We start from the raw sequence: 19,695 nt of genomic DNA, 5'->3' as shown, positions 1-19,695 counted from the left end.
TGCAGGATGAAATAACGACAATATTATAAAAAGGATAGTTGCGATTCACCGTACAGCGGATAACAGTAATTCACAATTACTAATAAATTCCTTATACTAAGTGTTTCTAGGTTATACTGCAACTTAACTAATGGTTAAACAGGGCACTTATTTCTGAAGCCGAGATCAGAATAATATGAAGATACTTGCGAAAACACCAAAATTAGTTGCTGGTATGGAGTGGTTCGCATTGATATTCATGTTTCTTTTGTACGAATTTTCATTTATTTTATTACAAAATAGTTACAATTGTAATGTACTTTCAGTCGTTACCAGTTCTATGCCAAGAAAATGGTCGTATTATTTTGAAGTAGCAAGCTTAGCCAGAAGGCTGGTTAAACTGTAAACAGTCGCAAGAATGCTACATGTAATACATTCCAAATTATTAAGAGTTTCCCGAGTCCGCAGGTATTTGGTACACAATCTTGTTTAATGCGTTCATTATTGCCATACGAAATTCAAAATTTTGACGTTCTGTCATTCTCTGCATTTCAGGCACAAAAGACAGCAAGAAGCTTTTGTTAGCGTCGACATCTGCAGTTGTTTCCTGGTAATATGCCTCAACTTCGTCTGTGCTTTCTGTATAGCTAATAGCTCTACGTTTTTTCGTTGGAACCTCCTGTAGCGAGTACCCCTGCAGTTGAGTTGCTTCTTGTGACTGGTTGCTGAACCCTTCTGTGAAGTCCTCACTTAATTCTTCAGTAACATATTCTTCAGTTGGTTCATGCTGGTACTTCACCAACGATTTTGTTGATCTTCTCGATGGCTGGAAAAAAGTCATCAACTCAAAATATGGATTTCTCTTTAGTCTGTTTGAAGGTATTGAACAAAGGCCATCCGCTTCTCTTCTCTTCTCCCGCGTGTAATAATCTCTGATAGACTTCCACTTCCTCTGTACTTCTTCAACTGAAACAAACATGAAATAACAGTATTAGAGTTGTAAAGGCCTGCATTTGCTCAACACGAATAGACGATATAAATCCATCGTTCATAACGAGACAGCTTATCGAGTACTGACGCTAACATGATAATGTGAAAGTAACAGCTACTTTATGCCTCGGCCACTATTTACTTAAATACACAACATTTTTCCATAGTAAGGCCACCATTAAGCATCAGCTGCACTTCCTTCTGATCAAATTTTGTGCAGTAACTGTGGCATGCTGCGCTGATTGTGAGATAAGAATGTCATATCTAGTTTCGACAGTTGTGAAAAATGTATGTTTTTTACAACATTGAAAGGTTTTTTTGCATACACATACAGAGAGAAAATTATGTAATCTTAAGAAGATTTCTTCAAGTGTTTTTATAGGTAAAAACACATAGTTAACAAAGAAATTAGTAGCAGTTCTGAAGTAATGCCGGATAAGTTCTAAAAAGCAATATGAGGTGTGAAGAAGACACCAGGGATTATGATATTTCTATAGAGATGTTTAAAGGTGGAGAGAAAATTATACAAAAGGTACGTGCAAAATTTTTCTACAAAACATTTGTAAAAGTACAAATTCCCAAAATAATGGAATAATGGTGTCGTTATTACTCTTCGCAAGAGAAGTAACAAACAGCACATAAAAATCTATAAAGCTATCAGTCTCCTCACTGTGACGTACAAATATGCGTTAACACCATCACCGACCACGGGAAAACATTAAGAGTTTTAAACAATGGAAGCAACATGTCAGCATTATGAGTAGATATAGAATGCGCCATTTGGAAGGATACAATGTTTATAATTGTGCATTTACGTGCAATTTGTTGCCAAGCATTTTATATCTGATCATAGTGCATATGACGTTGAAACCAATCATATGTAATTAAAAATACATTTGTGATTTTGACATCAAAAATTTAAACGACTAACAGTATTGCGATCACCACACCCCAGCGATGATGTGACAAGTTAAAATTTGGGAACAATACTGTGCCAGGCTTGGTAGCCACGCGCGTTAGCACGCCGGTTCTGGGATTCGCGGAGGCGCGCTGGCCCAGAACCGAAGCACGTACAACGACGAGAGCCGGTGTGCTGGCCAGCATGGCTGCAGTTTTTAGGCGGTTTCCAATGTTTGACTGGGTGAATACTGGGACGATACCCACGTCCCACCTCTATTACACGATTTCCAAATATCGAGAAAACTTTCAAATGGGATAACAGTAGGCGCAGAAAGTTGGGATGCACAAATTCCGGAAAAATAAGAATAATTTGCAAGGTTTACAAATTTTTAGGTTTATGTAAAAATGTGTTAAATACATTTCAATGTTCCAATATTAAGGTAAACTTACCATCACTCGTACAAGAACACACATATCTACGTCTACATACATACAGTGCGTGGCGGATGTTACCTTGTACTTCTGTTAGTAATCCGCTTTTCCTTTTGCACTAGCAAATGGCTTGAAGGATAAAGGGACTGTGTATATTATTTTGCACGAATATTGATTTGTAATATTTTCTCTTCGTAGGGATCACACGAGAGATCAATCTTCAGTCTGCCTCTTCCCTCCAGGGAATCCCATTTGAGTTCACGGAGCACTTCCGTTATACTAGCGTGTAGATAGAGCCTACCAGTAACAAATCTATCAGCAAGCTTCTGTATTCTTTTGACGTATTCCATTTTGCCGACCTGGCGGGGGCCCCAAACAAATGAGCAGCACTCAAGAGTGGGTTGCATAAGTGTTCTGTAAGCAGTCTACTTTAGAGAAGAGCAACCTTTACCTCGAATTCTCAATAAACGAAAGTCAGTCGACCATTCGACTTCCCTACAACTGACTTTACATACTGTTCCATTTCATGTTGCTTTGCAATGTTACACCTTGATATAGAATCAATGTTTTTGTGTCAAGCAGCATACCACTAATACTGTATTCAAATATAACGGGATTGTGTTTCCTACTCATCTGCATTAACCTACATTTTCCCACGTTTAGGGAAAGTTGCTTTTCATCACACCAAATAGAAATTCTATGCAGGTCATTTTGTATCCTCATACAATCTCTCAGTGACACTTTGCCATATACTAAAACGTCGTCAGCAAACAGTCAGAGATTACTGATCACCCTATCCATCAAGTTGCCTATGTGCAGGGCGATTATAATTAAACTTACGCTACTTGAGAGGGACTCCGTGAAAAACGAAAGATTGTGGGACAACGAGACATGGTAGAAAAACTTGTGGAATGTTCAGCTGTCGAGACACAGCTCGTTTACTGCTTGAAGGTCGCGCACTGCGTACAGTATTCTCAGCCATGACAATAGAAACTTCAACAATCTTTGGTGCAATTGACAGTCGGCACCCCAGGAATTATTCCCAAAAAAACAGTTAATTTGAACTTCCAAATCTTGTTCTTCAACCCTGGAGCGAAAAGTGGACTTCTCCATATTCCGTTAATGTGTCGATATTTGCGAAGAGCAGCAGCACAATTGCTGTTGTTGTGGTAAAACAGCTTTACGAGAAAAACCCTGCTCGCCTTGTCCAGATCCATGCTGTCTGCAACTGCAATACATACGGGTGCTTATGTTTCAACTACATGTCGCCGTACCAGTACCGGCGCCTAATAGCAAGTCATGACACTAACACTACCAACAACGCAAATCCCGCAGCGCACAGTCTTAGCGTCATTGCATAAAGTTTGGAACCCGTATGGTAAATGGTTTTGCATTTGCACTAGTTCCACCTTGCATATATAGAACAAGAATGGTCCTACCACACTTCCCGTATGCACTCCTGACGATGCATTTGTCTCACTGTTGCACGCCAAAAAGTACGTAAGATGTACATGTATATGTAACAAAGGGAATTCCAAATGTAAACAGAAAGAAATCCATAACAATGATGGCATCAGCAGTCTGGCCCCGGTAGCTGAGTGGTCAGCGTGACAGAATGTCAATCCTAAGGTCCCGGGTTCGATTCCCGGCTGGGTCGGAGATTTTCTCCGCTCAGGGACTGGGTGTTGTGTTGTCCTAATCATCATCATTTCTTCCCCATCGACGCGCAGGTCGCCGAAGTGGCGTCAAATTGAAAGACCTGCACCAGGTGAACGGTCTACCCGACGGGAGGCCGTAGCCACACGACATTTCATTTCATTTCATTTCATGGCATCAGCAGTGGTAGACTAAGCCCGACTAAACGAGTCCCACAGTCTGCTTAGAAATTTATGTATTTGTAATGTACATTTCGTAAAAAATGAATAACAGAGATGTAATGGCTGACAAAAAATCAAGTATTTATAATGTGTGTGCTCCACGCTCTAATAATTGTAATACAAATACTTGAAGCTGTAGGTGAGAATCTTAGACCACGAATCAGCATGTAGCATAGCAACCTTCAGACACAGTGTAAATGAGTAATAAATAATAGAATAAGAAAATTACCTTTTTTATACCTCTGGAAACAAAGCTTGTACAATTACAATTCTGTTACTTTCGTGACCTCAGTATGAGGTAGTAGTTATTACTGTTATTATTAGAGTACATGTTTTCGTGCCTTTATTTTATTGATATTCAACAACTTCATCCAAATTTATTTTATTTGAAGCTTTTCTTTCCGCTGACAAGATGGACTGATTGGCTAGTCGTTCTTGATTCATGGTAGAGTGAACATAATTTATTAGTTTCAGTTTAGAAAAACTTCTCTCGGATGATAAGACAGACACAAAAGGCGAAGAAGTACTGAATTATAAGTGATGTACATGATAATGACTCACTGAGGCTCTATTTAAATATAAATTGTAGGATTTATTGGGCCATGCATGTAGCAGCACGAAGATGGCTACAATACCTTTTTATTTCTTGCAGCACCTGCACCATATCAAACTCATAGTAAATTTCTACCAGATTCTCCACGGTACAGCCAGAGCATCATCGGAAGCATCAATATAAATTTTGTTTCAGTTATCTGGAAAATTTTGGTGATTTCCTTCATGGCTGTGTACCATTGTGACAGTTCTTGTATAGGATGTCTATGCATTCAAACAGTGATTGATGAACTACTTTTTGAATCGATTATCGAACGTCACGAGCTAGTTCACCCAGTATTGTTTTGTTTACCTCCTCCATCCTCATCGATCAATGTTAATGTCCATATCATTGCATTTTTTATGGTGAAAAGTAACAGCAGTGTCTATAACTGTAGTTCTTTCGGTGCCTAATATTTCACGCAGGGTTCATAACCTGAGCAGCATTTATTCAAAGACATTTTTGGAGACTGTAGATATGTTGGACTAGATTTACTTCCTCCAGTATCGTGTGCCAAAGAATGATGTAGGTCAAAAAGGTAAAACCATGTGTAGTTAGTTGGAAGGAACAAGGTTGTTGCAGATCTAGTATCAAAGTCTGCCTCAATTGGATCTTGCATGTCTTCCAACATACTCACAAGGGTTTCCATGTTTTCTTTTATGACTGACTGAATTGTAATGAACGCTCCTGTACGTATCAGACAATGATTTTAAACTTTTTCCCACCTAAATGTAGCAGCCGAGAAAAAGACATATAACTTGTCTATAGTTCCAAAGCAGGTGACGCTAGAGGGAGCACATGAGGGTATATGAATTCCACACAGATTTAAAGAATGATTAGCACAGAGACTGAACAAAACGTTTCAACTGATTTCTCAAATTTTTCGTTGTAGTCTTACACATATGCCTGACAAGGACGCGGCATTGTCCGGATCTTATAATTTATAATCTGTGGTAAGTTCCTATGGGAGCAAACGGCTGAGGTCATCGGTACCTTGGCTTACACACTACTTAATCTAACTTAACCAACTTACACTAAGGACAACACTCACAACTATGCCCGAGGGAGGACTCGAACCTCGGAAGGGGAAAAGGGGGGGGGGGGGGGTGAACCGCGCGAATCGTGGGGAGGCGGCGCCTATCGCGCGGCGTCCTGATCTTGAGCCCTGTACAGTGCAATATGCAGCCTATCTTTTCCAGCTATTAATCTATATTTTTTGACATATCCTCGAGTCCATCTACTTGAATTAAAAATTAATAAATGATTGGCAAGCCCTTCGCTGCACTTATGTGTGTATTTGTTAAGCCGTACTGACAGTACTCCTGTGTGGATAGCATAGGTACCAAAAGACGTCGCATATAAAATCCTGCGTGTAGCACACAACTGGTTATTATTCTACAGTTTTTAAGTTTCGTACAACGTTTCACAAAATTTCAAAACAACCTGAAAACACCCACTGCCAATTGGTATGACCTGATAATAGATAAGTACGTATCTATGTTTATATTTTATAAATGTATGGGGCTTGTAACTCGAAACTGTGTCTTATTTACTGAACAATGGACCCTAGAGATCTGGAGAGACCCCGCCCCCCCTCCCCTGCCAATACCATAAGCCTATGGTGGACCGCCCCTCCGCCCCCCTCTTAGACCACCTAACGCGTAATGGACAGAGTGACTGAAGCAGAAAATCGATATTACATGTGTATTATATGTTGCTGAGTATCTGCAAGAGCCGAAGTGGATGGTTACGGAAGACAAACCTTCCCTAGTGCATGTATACCATCACTAAAATAATCAGTGAAATCTTAACAAATTGAAAAACACACATCCACTAGTGAAGGTATACGAGGTGTGTGAGAAAAGTAATGCGAGTGATTTTTTTATCTATCGAACTTGTTAATTTTTTCAAACAACGATATTGTCCCCACCAATGCAGTTTCCTTCGGCGGCTATACGCAGGAGGAGTCGTCGTTCCCAGTCTTGCCAGCAGCGCTGAAAGGCTTCAACTGGTAGTGCCCTTAACATGTCGGTCATATTCTTTTCAATGTTCTCCAGAATCCCTAAATGAGATCCTTTTAAAGCATTTTTCAGTTTCGGGAAAAAGTCACAGTGACTCAGGTCAGGTTGTGGAACAAGAGGAACGTCTTGTGAGATAAAAAATTCCGTGATGGAAGTGGCCGTGTGACATGGGGCGTTATGATGCAGCATACACTTGTCTGCAATGTCCGGTCTCACTCGATTCACGCTTTTCCTGAGCCTTTAGAGGACATCTTTGTAAAACACTTGGTTGAATGCTTGTCCTAGAGGAACAAATTCTTTACTCATGATACTCCTCCTGTTAACAAAGCAAATCAGCATTGTTTCAATCTTTGATTTGCTCATTTGGGCTTTTTTCGGTCAAAGAGATGTCTGAATATATCACTCTTCGCTTTGCCGCTTTGTCTTAGGATCGCACTACAAAAATCCATGATTCATCACCTGTGACCTCACGATTGAACTATTCGTGGTCATCAGAAGTCCTCTCAAGAAGATCGACGCACACGTTTCTTGGAGTGTCCTTCCGCTCAGTTGCGAGGTTTTTTGGCGCAATTTTGGCGCAAATCTTTCGTGCGTGCAAAACTTCGGACAAAATTTGATGTTTGCCGAAAGAGTTTAAGTTTCACAAGTCAATGATTGAGTTGACTGAGTGGCAAAATGGGTATAAGAGAAATACTACTATGGCATGACCACCGCATGTGGCCAACAGCTGATCGAAATAAATTTCTTTTTCTTGACTACTGGTCTGCGTATAAAAATCATACTCCTTCAGAGCGAACAATTCCTCCTAAAAATGTTATGACATTGCAGTTCGTACCACCTGCAACCACTGGACAATTCAGCCTCTCGGTGTCTGTTTTCCCGGTGCCTACAAGACATACTATCGCACTATCTGCAGCTACGCCTCAAAGGATAGTCAGTTTCACGATAGGCTCCACGACTGACTGTTTCGTATTTGGTTGCATGCCATCAAGTTCCATCAGTTATCATCACCCCGTTACACCAATATGATTCTACACGTATTCTTTAAGAGTGAATACCAGCTGAACGTCCTGCACGGTTTGTAACTTCCGAGGAGTTCGCCTTCGATCTTGATGGTGCGAGCCTTTGTGGTCACTATGGTGTGTGATTTTTCATTCGGTGTTCATGGAGCAGGTTAATCGTTGAGGTTTTTTTTATCATTTGTTAGATGTCGACGATGTTGATTTTGTGAAATGTAATAGATGCAACTCGTAGAAGGCTGATTTCTGCACCTCCTGGACACTCGTTTTCTGTCGCCCTCCTGATGCACGTGGTGAGTCTTTAGCAGCTAATATTTTTCTTGTCATAATTGTTAACACAACACTGTCAAATGAACCTTACATATGACTGAACGCGTGACTTCGCACTACATTCGGTTTGCCATCTCCATTTTGTTTCTTTGACATATTCGGTTTGCCATCTCCATCTTAGTTCAGGTCCCAGTTCAGTACTTGTCCTTTTAAGCCGCATATCGACTGAGCGCGGCTGCTACGTAAAACAGCTCGTGCGCCGCACATTCGTGTGTGTTCGCAAGCAGTCGATACGTGACTTCATTACGCAGCGGCTATTCGCTGCTGATGCTGGTTACTCAGCGCGTGCGAGAACACCATGATTACGACTGTGCAGCGGTTGCCTTCGTACTGATGACTAACATCGTAAACAGTATTATAATCTCAGAGGAGAAAGTTCCAGCAGTGATAGCTGTTGCCCTGAGGCCAGTTGCAACGTCTCAATCGACAGGAAGCGGCCATTGAGATGCTTTTGCAAAAAGAAAACTGTGTTTTGCAACTCTAAGTGCCATGATGCATATCCGTGTTACAATAAATAAATTTGATATAAATGACTTTTTTTTTTGTTATTGCAACCGTGGTTCACATTACTTACCCCTTGGCGGTGAAGGTGCACTAACCCTAGTAAATGTGTATTGTTTGACAAAATTGGAATCAATAATTCACTTTCACTAAAGGGCTTAGGGAAGGTGCACTATCACCAGTGATGGTATAACTCCCCTGAAACGTCTATTTGAACTATAACATATGCAACGTGACTCTGGCACTTTTACACACAATTTTCTGATGCCAGAAATAGTCCGCCAGGGGCTGTATTTTATGTAGTGACGAGCAGAGTCGAGAACATCGAAGAAACAATAACTTTTGTGCTCGAGAACAGAGAGGAATCAAATACACTACCGAGCACCGAGAAATATGTCCTTCAGATGAAAAGGCACACCTGTGTCCATAATCCGTGGTTTCATGTCAAATTCTGCGCCTCGAACGAAATTATGTTTAAGCAAAAGAAGGAATGTTACATCCGTTTCTGAAGTTGGTTTTCCATATAACATTTCAGGTTTTGCACAGAAACGAACTGTACAAGCTTGGGCGACTACGAAAAATGTAGATAGCTCCGATATGAAAAATGAAGAGACATTTTGAGAAAAAAGAAGCAGTTGTATGAATATCAATACTTCAAGAGGAGAGCCAGGGCTAAGCAATGAGAGAGCTGAAAAGTGCAAGGAATGAAATGAAATGAACGTGAAGATAACATTATGGAAAAATATGAGGAAGTACATGAAGATGAGGTAGAATATAGGTCTTTCTATGTTCTGTCAAGTTCTCGTAGGATCATAAGATGAAATACAGCATATGGAGTAGACAATAATTCTTTACTATTGTTGAAAACCGTGGGAGAATCAACAACGACAAAACAATTCCACCTGAATGTTAAAACTTTGCAGACAGACGAAATACTCTCAGACGTCCAATAAACCCAGTTCCAAAGGAAACAGTCGCTAACATTTATGAACGTTGCCAAACCATCATTCTGATATGTAACGGCTGCAAAATAGTAAAACGAATTACTTACAGAAGAATGGCAAGACATAGATGCCGACCTCGTGGAAGATGAGTTGGGCTCGGAGACATGTACAAACACACAAGGCAATATTGATGCTATGGCTTATATAAGACAGATTTAAAAAGAATAAACTTACAAAATTTGAAGAGTTAGGGAGAGCATTTGACAATACTGACTGAAATATATTCCTTGAAATTCTAAAGGTAGCGGGGATAAAACACTGGGAGCGAATTGTTATCTACAATCTGTGCAGAAGCCAGACTGCAGTTGCAAGAGTCGAAGGACATGAAAGGAGAGCAGTAGCTGAGAAGGGCATGAGACAGGTTGTAGCCTATCCTCGATGTTATTCTACAGTACGAACTTCCCCTCGCCGATTTTATTCAGATTAATAGGATGTGCAGTGGACGGATAGGACTTCAACATACGTAAGAGGAAGGAGCAACTCCCGATCATTCTCGTGAAAATTAGTTAGAAACTTCTACGCCCAGTTATATGCTTTGTAAGATTGCTACTATTCAACGAGTCTGCAGCCGACCGAGTAAGCCCTTAGCTGCATAAGACTGTGGATCGAATCTTGCCGCCGGTGCTGTATTTGTTTTTCATGTACACCTAACTTTTCAAGATGGAAATCGTCTGCCAACGTGCAGTATTAAACCAGTTCCTCCAAACTGTATTCCGCTGGTTCACCCGTGCTACGTTTATATCTACAGACAGGTGAATAACCTTATAAATCAATCACCGAATAGAATAGAGAGGTAGCGTCTAGAGAAGATTGCATAAAAACTCAATCAATCGTACACTATCATTTGTCTGCACCAACATTCGGTGATGTGCTTTAAAACGCTTGATACACCGCGAAACTGTTTGAGACCGATTCATGATTGAAAAAACCACGCATGCACAAAAATTCGATGTTAATTACGTGTGCTGTATGTCGGAATTTGATCCGTGATGTGGTTCGTGATTATGGTAGACTATACATTATACTAACCATAAGTGTATCGATAGTTTGTACGGGAGGAGGTTGCAAACCAGAGGAGTATGAAATATTTTGGAAGACGAAAGGCAACTTGTAAGTAGCGATAGTAAAATTTCAGTTCCAAACCTGTTAAAAACCTGCATAATACCAACTTATAATCAGTTTTTAAAAGAAATACTCCTGACAACACTATTTTTTTCATTTGCCTGAAACTTAGGAAGGGGGCGTGGGTATGCAGCGCACCCCCCCCCCCCCCTCTCCCGCCCCCACCAAGCCCATGAGCGCCCTTGGTACCAGCAGTTGGTTATAATAAAAGTGCACCTTTATTTAGTCCAGGGAGAAGAAATAACAACTCTGAGGTTTGCCGACAACAGCTTAATTCTATCAGAGGAAGATCAGCTGAACTTAGCAAACAGTTTCTTTAAACGGAAAATGTAAGTGTTACTCCGGAAATAGTGTTGTCCTTTCAATTGCCGTGGTATCAAACGAAACTTGTACTGTATAAGCAGGACGCAGCATGTTATCTCGAACGGACAGCCACAGAAAATGCAGAAGTAACTCCAGGCTAAAAAATGGTTCAAATGGCTCTGAGCACTATGGGACTTAACATCTATGGTCATCAGTCCCCTAGAACTTATAACTACTTAAACCTACCTAACCTAAGAACATCACACAACACCCAGTCATCACAAGACAAAGAAAATCCCTGACCCCGCCGGCAATCGAACCCGGGAACCCGGGCGCGGGAAGCGAGAACGCTACCGCACGACCACGAGCTGCGGACTAACTCCAGGCGTGACCAAGGAAAAAGAGTCTTGGGGACGTCACTGGACATGCTGTATGTTGGTGACTTGGCAGACAATGTCAATAGCAACGTCAAACTTTTCGCATGCGATGCTGTTAGCTACATTGAAGTATTATCTGAAAAAAAAAGCTGCACAAATATGCACTCAGACCGACAAGATTGGAAAGTTGTGCAGATACTTCCAAATTGATTTAAACGTTCAAAAATGTGAAACTGTACACTTCGCAAAACGCAGAAAAGTAATACTCTATTTCTACAATATCAATGAGCTACAACTGTAATCAGTAACTCATACAAATACTTCGGTGCTATGGGATAGTAGGGCGAGACTTCAACACTCATCCGTAAATACTGACCTGCAAGAAAATCTATCAGGGCTGGTGAGGAAAAAGTTTTATGAAAAACCTCGTGGATCCGATAAAAGTTCTATAACTGAAAGAAGGCATGTTTCTCGGAACATGTAGGGATCTATGTGAATCCGATATGCCCGCAGTAATGATGACTTTGCGAGTAAAAGACTGCATCAAATGCAGACATCAGCGGGTGCAAATGCGAATACGCGGAATAATAATTGCCTTGTGGTGAAATGTTAAAGGGCAGTAACAGTACTGAGATGTCTGTCTACTTCTGTATTACAAGTGATCAATTACACTGAGTCGACAGAAGTCATGGGATAGCAATATGCATATATACAAATGTCGACAGTATCGCATACACAAGGTATAAAAGGGCGGTGCACTGGCAGATCTGTCATTTGTACTCAGGTGATTCGTGTGAAAATGTTTTCAACATTATTATAGCCGCACGATGGGAATTAACAGACTTTGAACGCGGAATGGCAGTAGGAGCTAAACACATGAAACTTTCAATTTCGGAAATCGTTACGCAATTCAGTATTCCGAGATCCACAATGTCAAGAGTGCGCCTTGAACACCAAATTTCAGACATTACGTCTCACCACGGACAACGCAAAAACCGACGGCCTTCACTTACCGACCGAGAGCAGCGGCGTTTGCGTACCGTTGTCAGTAATAACAGACAAGCAACACTGCGTGAAGTAACAGCAGAAATCAATGCTGGACGTACGACAAACGTGTCCGTTAGGACAGTGCGGAGAAATTTGGCGTTAATGGGCTACGGCATCAGACGACTGACGCTAACAGCAGCTCTCTCCTGGGCTCGTGACCATATAGGTTGGACCGTAGACGACAGGAAAACTGTGGCCTGGTAAGATGATTCCCAATTCCAGCTAATACGACCTGATGGTAGGGTTCGAATGTGGCGCTGATCCCACGAAGCCATGGACCCAAGTTGTCAGCGGTGCGCTTGCAAGCTGGCGGTGGCTCCATAACGGTATGGGCGGTGTTTACATGGAATGGAAATGGTTATTTTCTGCTATTTGGAGACCATTTGCATACTTCATGGTCTTCCTGTTTCCAGACAACGATGTCATGTCACCAGGCAACAACCGTTCGTGACAGGTTTAAAAAAACATTGCGGGCCATTCGAGTGTATGATCTGGCCACCCAGATCGCCCGACATGAATCCCATCGAACATATACGGGACATAATCGAGGGGTCAGTTCGTACACAAAATCCTGCACCGGAAACACTTTCGCGGCTACGAACGGCTACAGAGGTAGCATTACTCAATACTTCTGCAGGGGACTTCCAACGACCTGTTCAGTCCGTGCCACGCCGACTTGCTGCGCTAAACCGGGCAAAAGGAGCTCCGACACGATATTAGGAGGTATCTCATGACTTTTGTCACCTCACTGTACGACGATTATTGTTATTTATGTCGTGGTTTGGAGTCCACGTTAAATTGTAGGCCTACTATAACTGGTTGGGTCAGTCAGTACGAAGGATTGCAACGGCATCCCACCTCCACTAGGACATTACCTTGTAAAGCAGTGAATTTTACGAACAAATCTTGGGTAGATGAGATCTTTACCTTTTTTTATTTTGGAAATCACAATAATCACCCTCTCAGCAAGGAATAGCACTATGTTGGCTTGAATGTGCAGTATCATGAAGAAGGAAAATGCATTGTTGACAGGACTGGTTGGAGAATATTTTTCCACACAAGCGACTTACCATTTGGCGCCCATCCCTCCTTTTCTTTCGTACACTTTCACACGTGCCTAATTTCGCCGCTGATAGAGATACACACAGTACATAAAAATTACACTTGGACACCCAATTTCGCTTCATGGTCTGATTCCTGTTTTTATATCACATATATAATACGCCATAATTAACTCCGTCGTAGAGGAAGGAGGAGGAGTAACAACTCTTTAAAAAATCTTGGTTCACCTGGCCCGAGTGATACAGCCTTGAGAGGGTCTCTTGCAAGAGTTACGGCGAAGACTGCAACGGTCGACGAGACAACGTGGGACCAGGCGCTCCCTACAATGACTTGAAGAACGGAAGCAGCGACCCTCTCTGCTGGGATTTAATTACAGAGAAGAAGAGGGGAGGCGGATCTGTTCAACTCATAAATCTCTAAGTAATAAGTCCGATAAATGGATGATAGGGACCGGATCAGGTGATTACAACACCTAGTTCTTGTAAGGAGGTGTCGATGATTTGTTAAAATTTCAATGTGAATCACTCATGTTATCAATGTTTCTCTGTACTTTGATACAATTACACTAAGCAACGCTTATAATATTGTGAAATGCATCGCTTTAAAACGATTTGTTTCAGCTAGGAAGCAAACTTGGATCCCAGGATTCTGAGACAGCAACACTGACTACTAACCACTAGATAAAGAGCTGCGTACATCTTGGTGAATTACCAGTAATGCACATTAAAGGAGCAGACTGCCACGTGACGTCACCATCAAACGCTAGCGGATTCACACTAGTTGGATGGTTTGTCGATTGGGGTTTAAGGGACTAAACAGCAAGGTCATCAGTTCCTCGATACAGGGGTAGTTCATTCGGAATGACATTGCGAAGAGCATGTTCTGATGGTGAGAGTACGTAGGAACTGTAAGAATCAGGCATTTAAGGCAAAACTGTTGCCAGAGATGAGAAAAAATTTTACGGAGAAATGTTTGGATCGCGTCGATTCTGTTAGCCCAGTATCGACCGAAAGGTGAAGTTGAGGTTAGAAGATACCATCCGCCATACAAAAAGACTGAGTATAGTATCGTAATTGAGAAACTAACAATGATAAAGTTTATTTAGGACCAAAGTAACCACAGTTTATGAAAGAGCATGCAATGTAAAAAAAAAAAAAATCCGAGTCGTTATGGGACTTTTGCAATTTGCCACGAAACCAAAGCGAAAGAATAAAAGGTAAAGGTTAAGAAGACACTAAAAGCACAAAATCTACTATTATAAAAATTAATGAACGGGACGAATATATGTTAACTTCGATGCTAGCAGATGACACAGTTCCCCCACTATCGTCAGCTTCAAAACTTTCTTCGCGAGAAACTCTGACGGCGATGTGACGTGACGTTCCGTTCCTCCCATTCACGGCCTGTATGAATGCCGCCATTTGAAGTGCGAGTGTGTGTGAAATGTGATGTGACTAGACGTCCCGTCAAGTGTGAATCGGCCTTTAGAAGGCGGTTGCGTGATCCATTCCGCGCAGAGAGAGAGAGAGAGAGAGAGAGAGAGAGAGAGAGAGGAGGGGAGGTAATGTTTTACAGCGTCTCCAGTACACTCTGCCTCAATCCCATGCCTCACGCTACGCCGTTGCTTTTACCCTAGGAACTGGCAACGCTGGGGTGTGCGAACCCCAGCCACTGTATCTGCTTCTGGGGCCTGCACACGTTCAGCCTTTATTGACAATACTAGTTTGTCAAACCTTCAATAAATTATAGCAACCATCACACCGTCAATAATATTGTTAGTTGGAAAGGAGATTTTCCACGGTTAAGATCTGAACAACGAAAAGAAAGCAAGTACCGCAATTATTTTAGCTATAGCCGGTAAATAACAGAAAATAACTAGGAAATGGGTCTGAGAAAAGCTGAAAAGAGAAGCGACTTGTCGTATGTTAATTTAGTGACTAAAATCATAAACGCGGGACGGAAAGACTTTATCGAACTGTTTCCGGCTGAGACCTGCATCTTACGACAAATTGTTGATGTTGATACGACGTAACAGAGAAGAAAATATATTAATGGGAGAGCCAATAGCAGTTGACAGAAGATTAGATGATACTTGGGAGAGTTTCCAGAATCAGATTAAAACTGTGTGCCGGACCAAGACTCGAACTCGGGACCTTTGCCTTTCGCGAGCAATTGCTCGACTCATCCTCCGTCCTCACAGCTTTACTTCTGCAAGTACCACGCCTCCTACCTTCCAAACTTCACAGAAGCTCTCGAAGTAAAGCTGTGAGGACCGGGCGAGAGTCGTGCTTGGGTAGTTCAGATGGTACAGCGAAAGGCAAGTCCCGAGTTCGAGTCTTGGTCCGGCACACAGTTTTAATCTGACAGAAAGCTTGAGACTTGGGAGGCTTTTAGGCGACAGGTAGGTTAATCGAATGCTTTGAGATTCAGTGCCGTAATATCAGCTAGCACAATTAATACAACGATTATTGAAGCATGTGAAAGAATTATCTGTCCTGCAATGAAATATTCAGGTAATTAAAGTAAAATATTTGCTTACGTTTCGTGATAAAGTGGTGAATCTTCCATGTATTTCGCAATCATCGTGTATCATGGCGAGCCGTACTACGTTTTCTAAATAATAAAGAAAGCAATCCCATAGTGAATCCTCTATTGACCATTTTAAAGCAGTAAATGCGACTACCTCTGCATAGTCCTACTGAAACTTTTGTGTTACCAAGTTTCTTGAAAAAGTGAATCAGAGATTTTATGCTCAAAGACTAACTGAAAACATAAATAGTGCACACTAAAGGCTGTGTGGCTGGCTTATGAAGCTCCGTCAACATCCGAATGCCGAATATTTGCTCAAACCGTCAAATCTTGCCCCCTCTTGCTCGTATCCTATTGACAACATTGAACCTTTTTGGGGCCATCTTCCTCAGACAGCCCACCACGGACGCGGCAGAATGACGCTATCGGCTCGATCTACAATGCTGCCTGCCATTGCGTATCGCCCCATCTCCGTCCTCTTGTGTGCACGCCAGCATGCAAGATGTGGCAACTTGTAACACGACTTCACTTGACTTACCGATGTTGAATAAATATTGTGTGGAAAATTTCACAAAATCCGTTTCATTAGTCACGACAAGGAATTGTAACGTAATGTCCAAATCGAGAGTATGGCTGACTATGCTGTATCAAAATGTAGTCTTCATCAGCCTCTGCGTTTGTATGTCTGCAAAATATAAATTACGAGGTCCGAATTCAGCAGACGAAAATTGAGGCGAGACGCAAGCCTACCGTAATAACACCAGAATTCCAAAGGGTTTTAAATAGTTTACAATTTTTTGATACCCCCGGATACAGACAAAAGACTTACGGATATGAATGCGCACAGTTTCTCACTTACCCGCCTGCATCATAAACATGACTGAGTGAGAGAGAGAGGATTGTGAATTACTCGAGAAGATTACTGTTAAGTTTTTAGGCAGCAAACGCCGCCCACAGTATATTCCTGTTATAACCAACAAGTCGGAAATGTTCAGGAAATTTAGGTTGTTTAATGAGCCTCCAAATGCACTTTTTGAACAGCCGTTTTGAGTTCCTTCTCAAAAAATATGGTTGGTGTCATTTGGAAACATCGAGACATCGAAGAGGTGGAAAGGCGGTATCAGGAGTGCTGGAATACCAGTGTGATGGAAGTCTGCTGTTTAGCACTTCAGGGAGACGCACAACAGGCAATTAACCGGAGACAGAAAAGAAATATAGTCCAACAAACACATGATTCCTACGTAATAAAGTGTTCAGATCTGTACTTCAATAAAAACTTTTTTCGTACTGAAAAACTAAATTATTTTTCATTCCAAGTGCACGTGTTTCACTAATTTTCTGAATTATAGGAAAATCACACTTTGAAAAAGTCCTTCTTGCAAAATTGTTTCACTGAGGAAGGTCTACTGCAGCTCGCCCTTCAAATCGTTGCACGAACGGCAAAGTAACATCGAAGTAAGTGACCGAGGGATAGAAAATCACCTCAAATAGCTCATCTGAGGAAAGAATACAGGATCTCTATACGACTATGTACTGCACGCGAACGAACCACTTCTAGCAGCAGTATACCGTAGACTCTCTGGAGAAGCGAAGCGTCCCCACTCCCCAGTTTTGGATTGTTTTTTTGGGGGGGGGGGGGAGGGGGGAGGAAGACCAAACTGCGAGGTCATCGGTCTCATCGGATTAGGGAAGGCCGGGGAAGGAAGTCGGCCGTGCCCTTTCAAAGGAACCATCCCGGCATTTGCCTGGAGCGATTTAGGGAAATCACGGAAAACCTAAATCAGGATGGCCGGAAGCGGGATTGAACCGTCGTCCTCCCGAATGCGAGTTCAGTGTGCTAACCACTGCGTTACCTCGCTCGGTCCACTCCCCAATGATTTGTAAAATGTGTCACTGCCGTTTTCAAGGAGGGTCGTAGAACAGACGCACCAAAAAATAGGCGTATATCGCTGATATCTGCCTGTTGGAAAATTTTGGTACACGTTTTCTGCTAGAGTATCACGACTTTTCTGGAGGCCGAAAATATCCTCCGTAGGAATCAACATGGGTTCCGAAAACAACGATCGTGTGAAACCTAGATCGCTCTGTTCGCACACGAGGCCCAGAAAGCTGTAGATACCGGCGCCCGGGTTGATTTGTTTCTTGACTTCCGTAAGGCATTCGATAAAGTTCCGCACTGCCGCCTAATGAGCGAAATTCAAGAGTGCGGAGTATCAGATCAAGTGTGAAATTGAAGTGTTTTTTGCAAACAAAACACAGCATGTCGTTCTTTATAGGAGTAAAAATTTTCAGACTTAAAAGTTACTTTGGGCATACCCAAGTCCACAGTACTAAGTGTAGCAGAGGATACATTTGCTCTCAGCATCAGAAAGGAGATGAAGCGAATAATGAGAACAGAGAAACGAATATATCTAACCAGTTTATTAGAACAAGTTGAGTCAGAGAGTCACAACAAGAATTCGAGACAGTTTTCCCAGTGCACCAAAAACAGGAAATGCGGAATTCATTAGCAATAAGAACGACAACTCGACAAATAACAAGGGAAGAATTGTAGAAAAATGGAAAGAATACTGCTCAGAAGTCCTGAATCGCCCAGACCCAGATGAGAAGCTATCTGCACATACTACGGAGGAAAGATGAAGAATGGGAAATGACTGAAGAAGATGTGAAGATTGCAATCGAAAGACTCAGAAACAAGGCTCCAGAGGAGAACAGAATAACAAGAGAATTAATCAAAGACGGAGGTGAAAGCTTGCACTTAGAGATATATAAACAGGTCCAGTTGATAAGGAAGAATGACTCATTGCCAGAACAGTGGAAACTGGCCGTAATATGCTGTATACACAAGAAGGGAAGGGAAACGGAATATGGATATTACTGTAGAGAGGCATCAGCTTGCTTTCGACCAACTCAATCGACAATAGAGCACATTTTTACCCTAAGACAAATGTTTGAAAAACAGCGGATACAGCATAGAAATACCTAGGGTCTTTTCGTCGATTCTAGACGTGCATACGACAGCATACACAGGAATTTCCTATACAATGCACTACGTGACTTCAGAATCTCTGAGCAGCTAGCGAGAATTGTGAAACTTGGACGGACGGGTCTAAGGACAGCAGTGCGTTTGCGACGTGTCATGTCAGACACATACGAGACAGACTGTTCAGTGTCATCTTCGAGAAAGTAATAAAGGAATGTACGCAAATAGAGTGTTCTGGAATACAGATGGATGATACTTGTAACTGTCCTGCATAAGCAGATGATATAGTACTGCTAATTGAATCAAACCATGAGTTGAAAAAAATATGCCAGAAAATGGTGCACAGAAAGTTGAGCTACAGGTGAATCAAGACAGAGCGGAGTTCATGCAGTTAAGATGATACGAGCAGCAAGAATTAATTGAAATACATGGCATGAGGTTCAAGAGAGTTCGCCACTTCAGACAGTTGGGATCTAACCGAGAAGTGAAATACCAGTTTTCATAAATTTAGCTATAAAATCTTTAATGTAATAAAGTATTTTCTTAAAAGTTTTCATCCCCTATTTCACCCCCTTAGCGGCTGAACGTGCAAAAACAGTGAAACACTTTTTTGTAACAGAGAAGTCA

At 41.8% G+C, this 19,695-nt stretch overlaps 1 protein-coding gene across 1 annotated transcript in view; it reads right to left on the bottom strand.

Moving 5' to 3' along the window:
- Positions 1 to 241: 241 nt before the first annotated feature.
- The window catches only part of LOC124711756, a 33,009-nt gene continuing 13,555 nt past the window's right edge, over positions 242 to 19,695 (bottom strand). The window contains exon 2 of the mRNA XM_047241969.1: positions 242 to 945. Within this exon, the coding sequence (XP_047097925.1) occupies positions 425 to 945 (521 nt within the window). The 3' untranslated portion in view covers positions 242 to 424. The remainder of the gene's footprint in view (positions 946 to 19,695) is intronic.

The sequence above is a fragment of the Schistocerca piceifrons genome, chromosome 8, assembly GCF_021461385.2.
Source record: "Schistocerca piceifrons isolate TAMUIC-IGC-003096 chromosome 8, iqSchPice1.1, whole genome shotgun sequence".
Classification (NCBI taxonomy): Eukaryota; Metazoa; Arthropoda; class Insecta; order Orthoptera; family Acrididae; genus Schistocerca; species Schistocerca piceifrons.
Note: the sequence above shows the minus strand (reverse complement) of the source record. Positions and strands in the feature narration are given on the sequence as shown.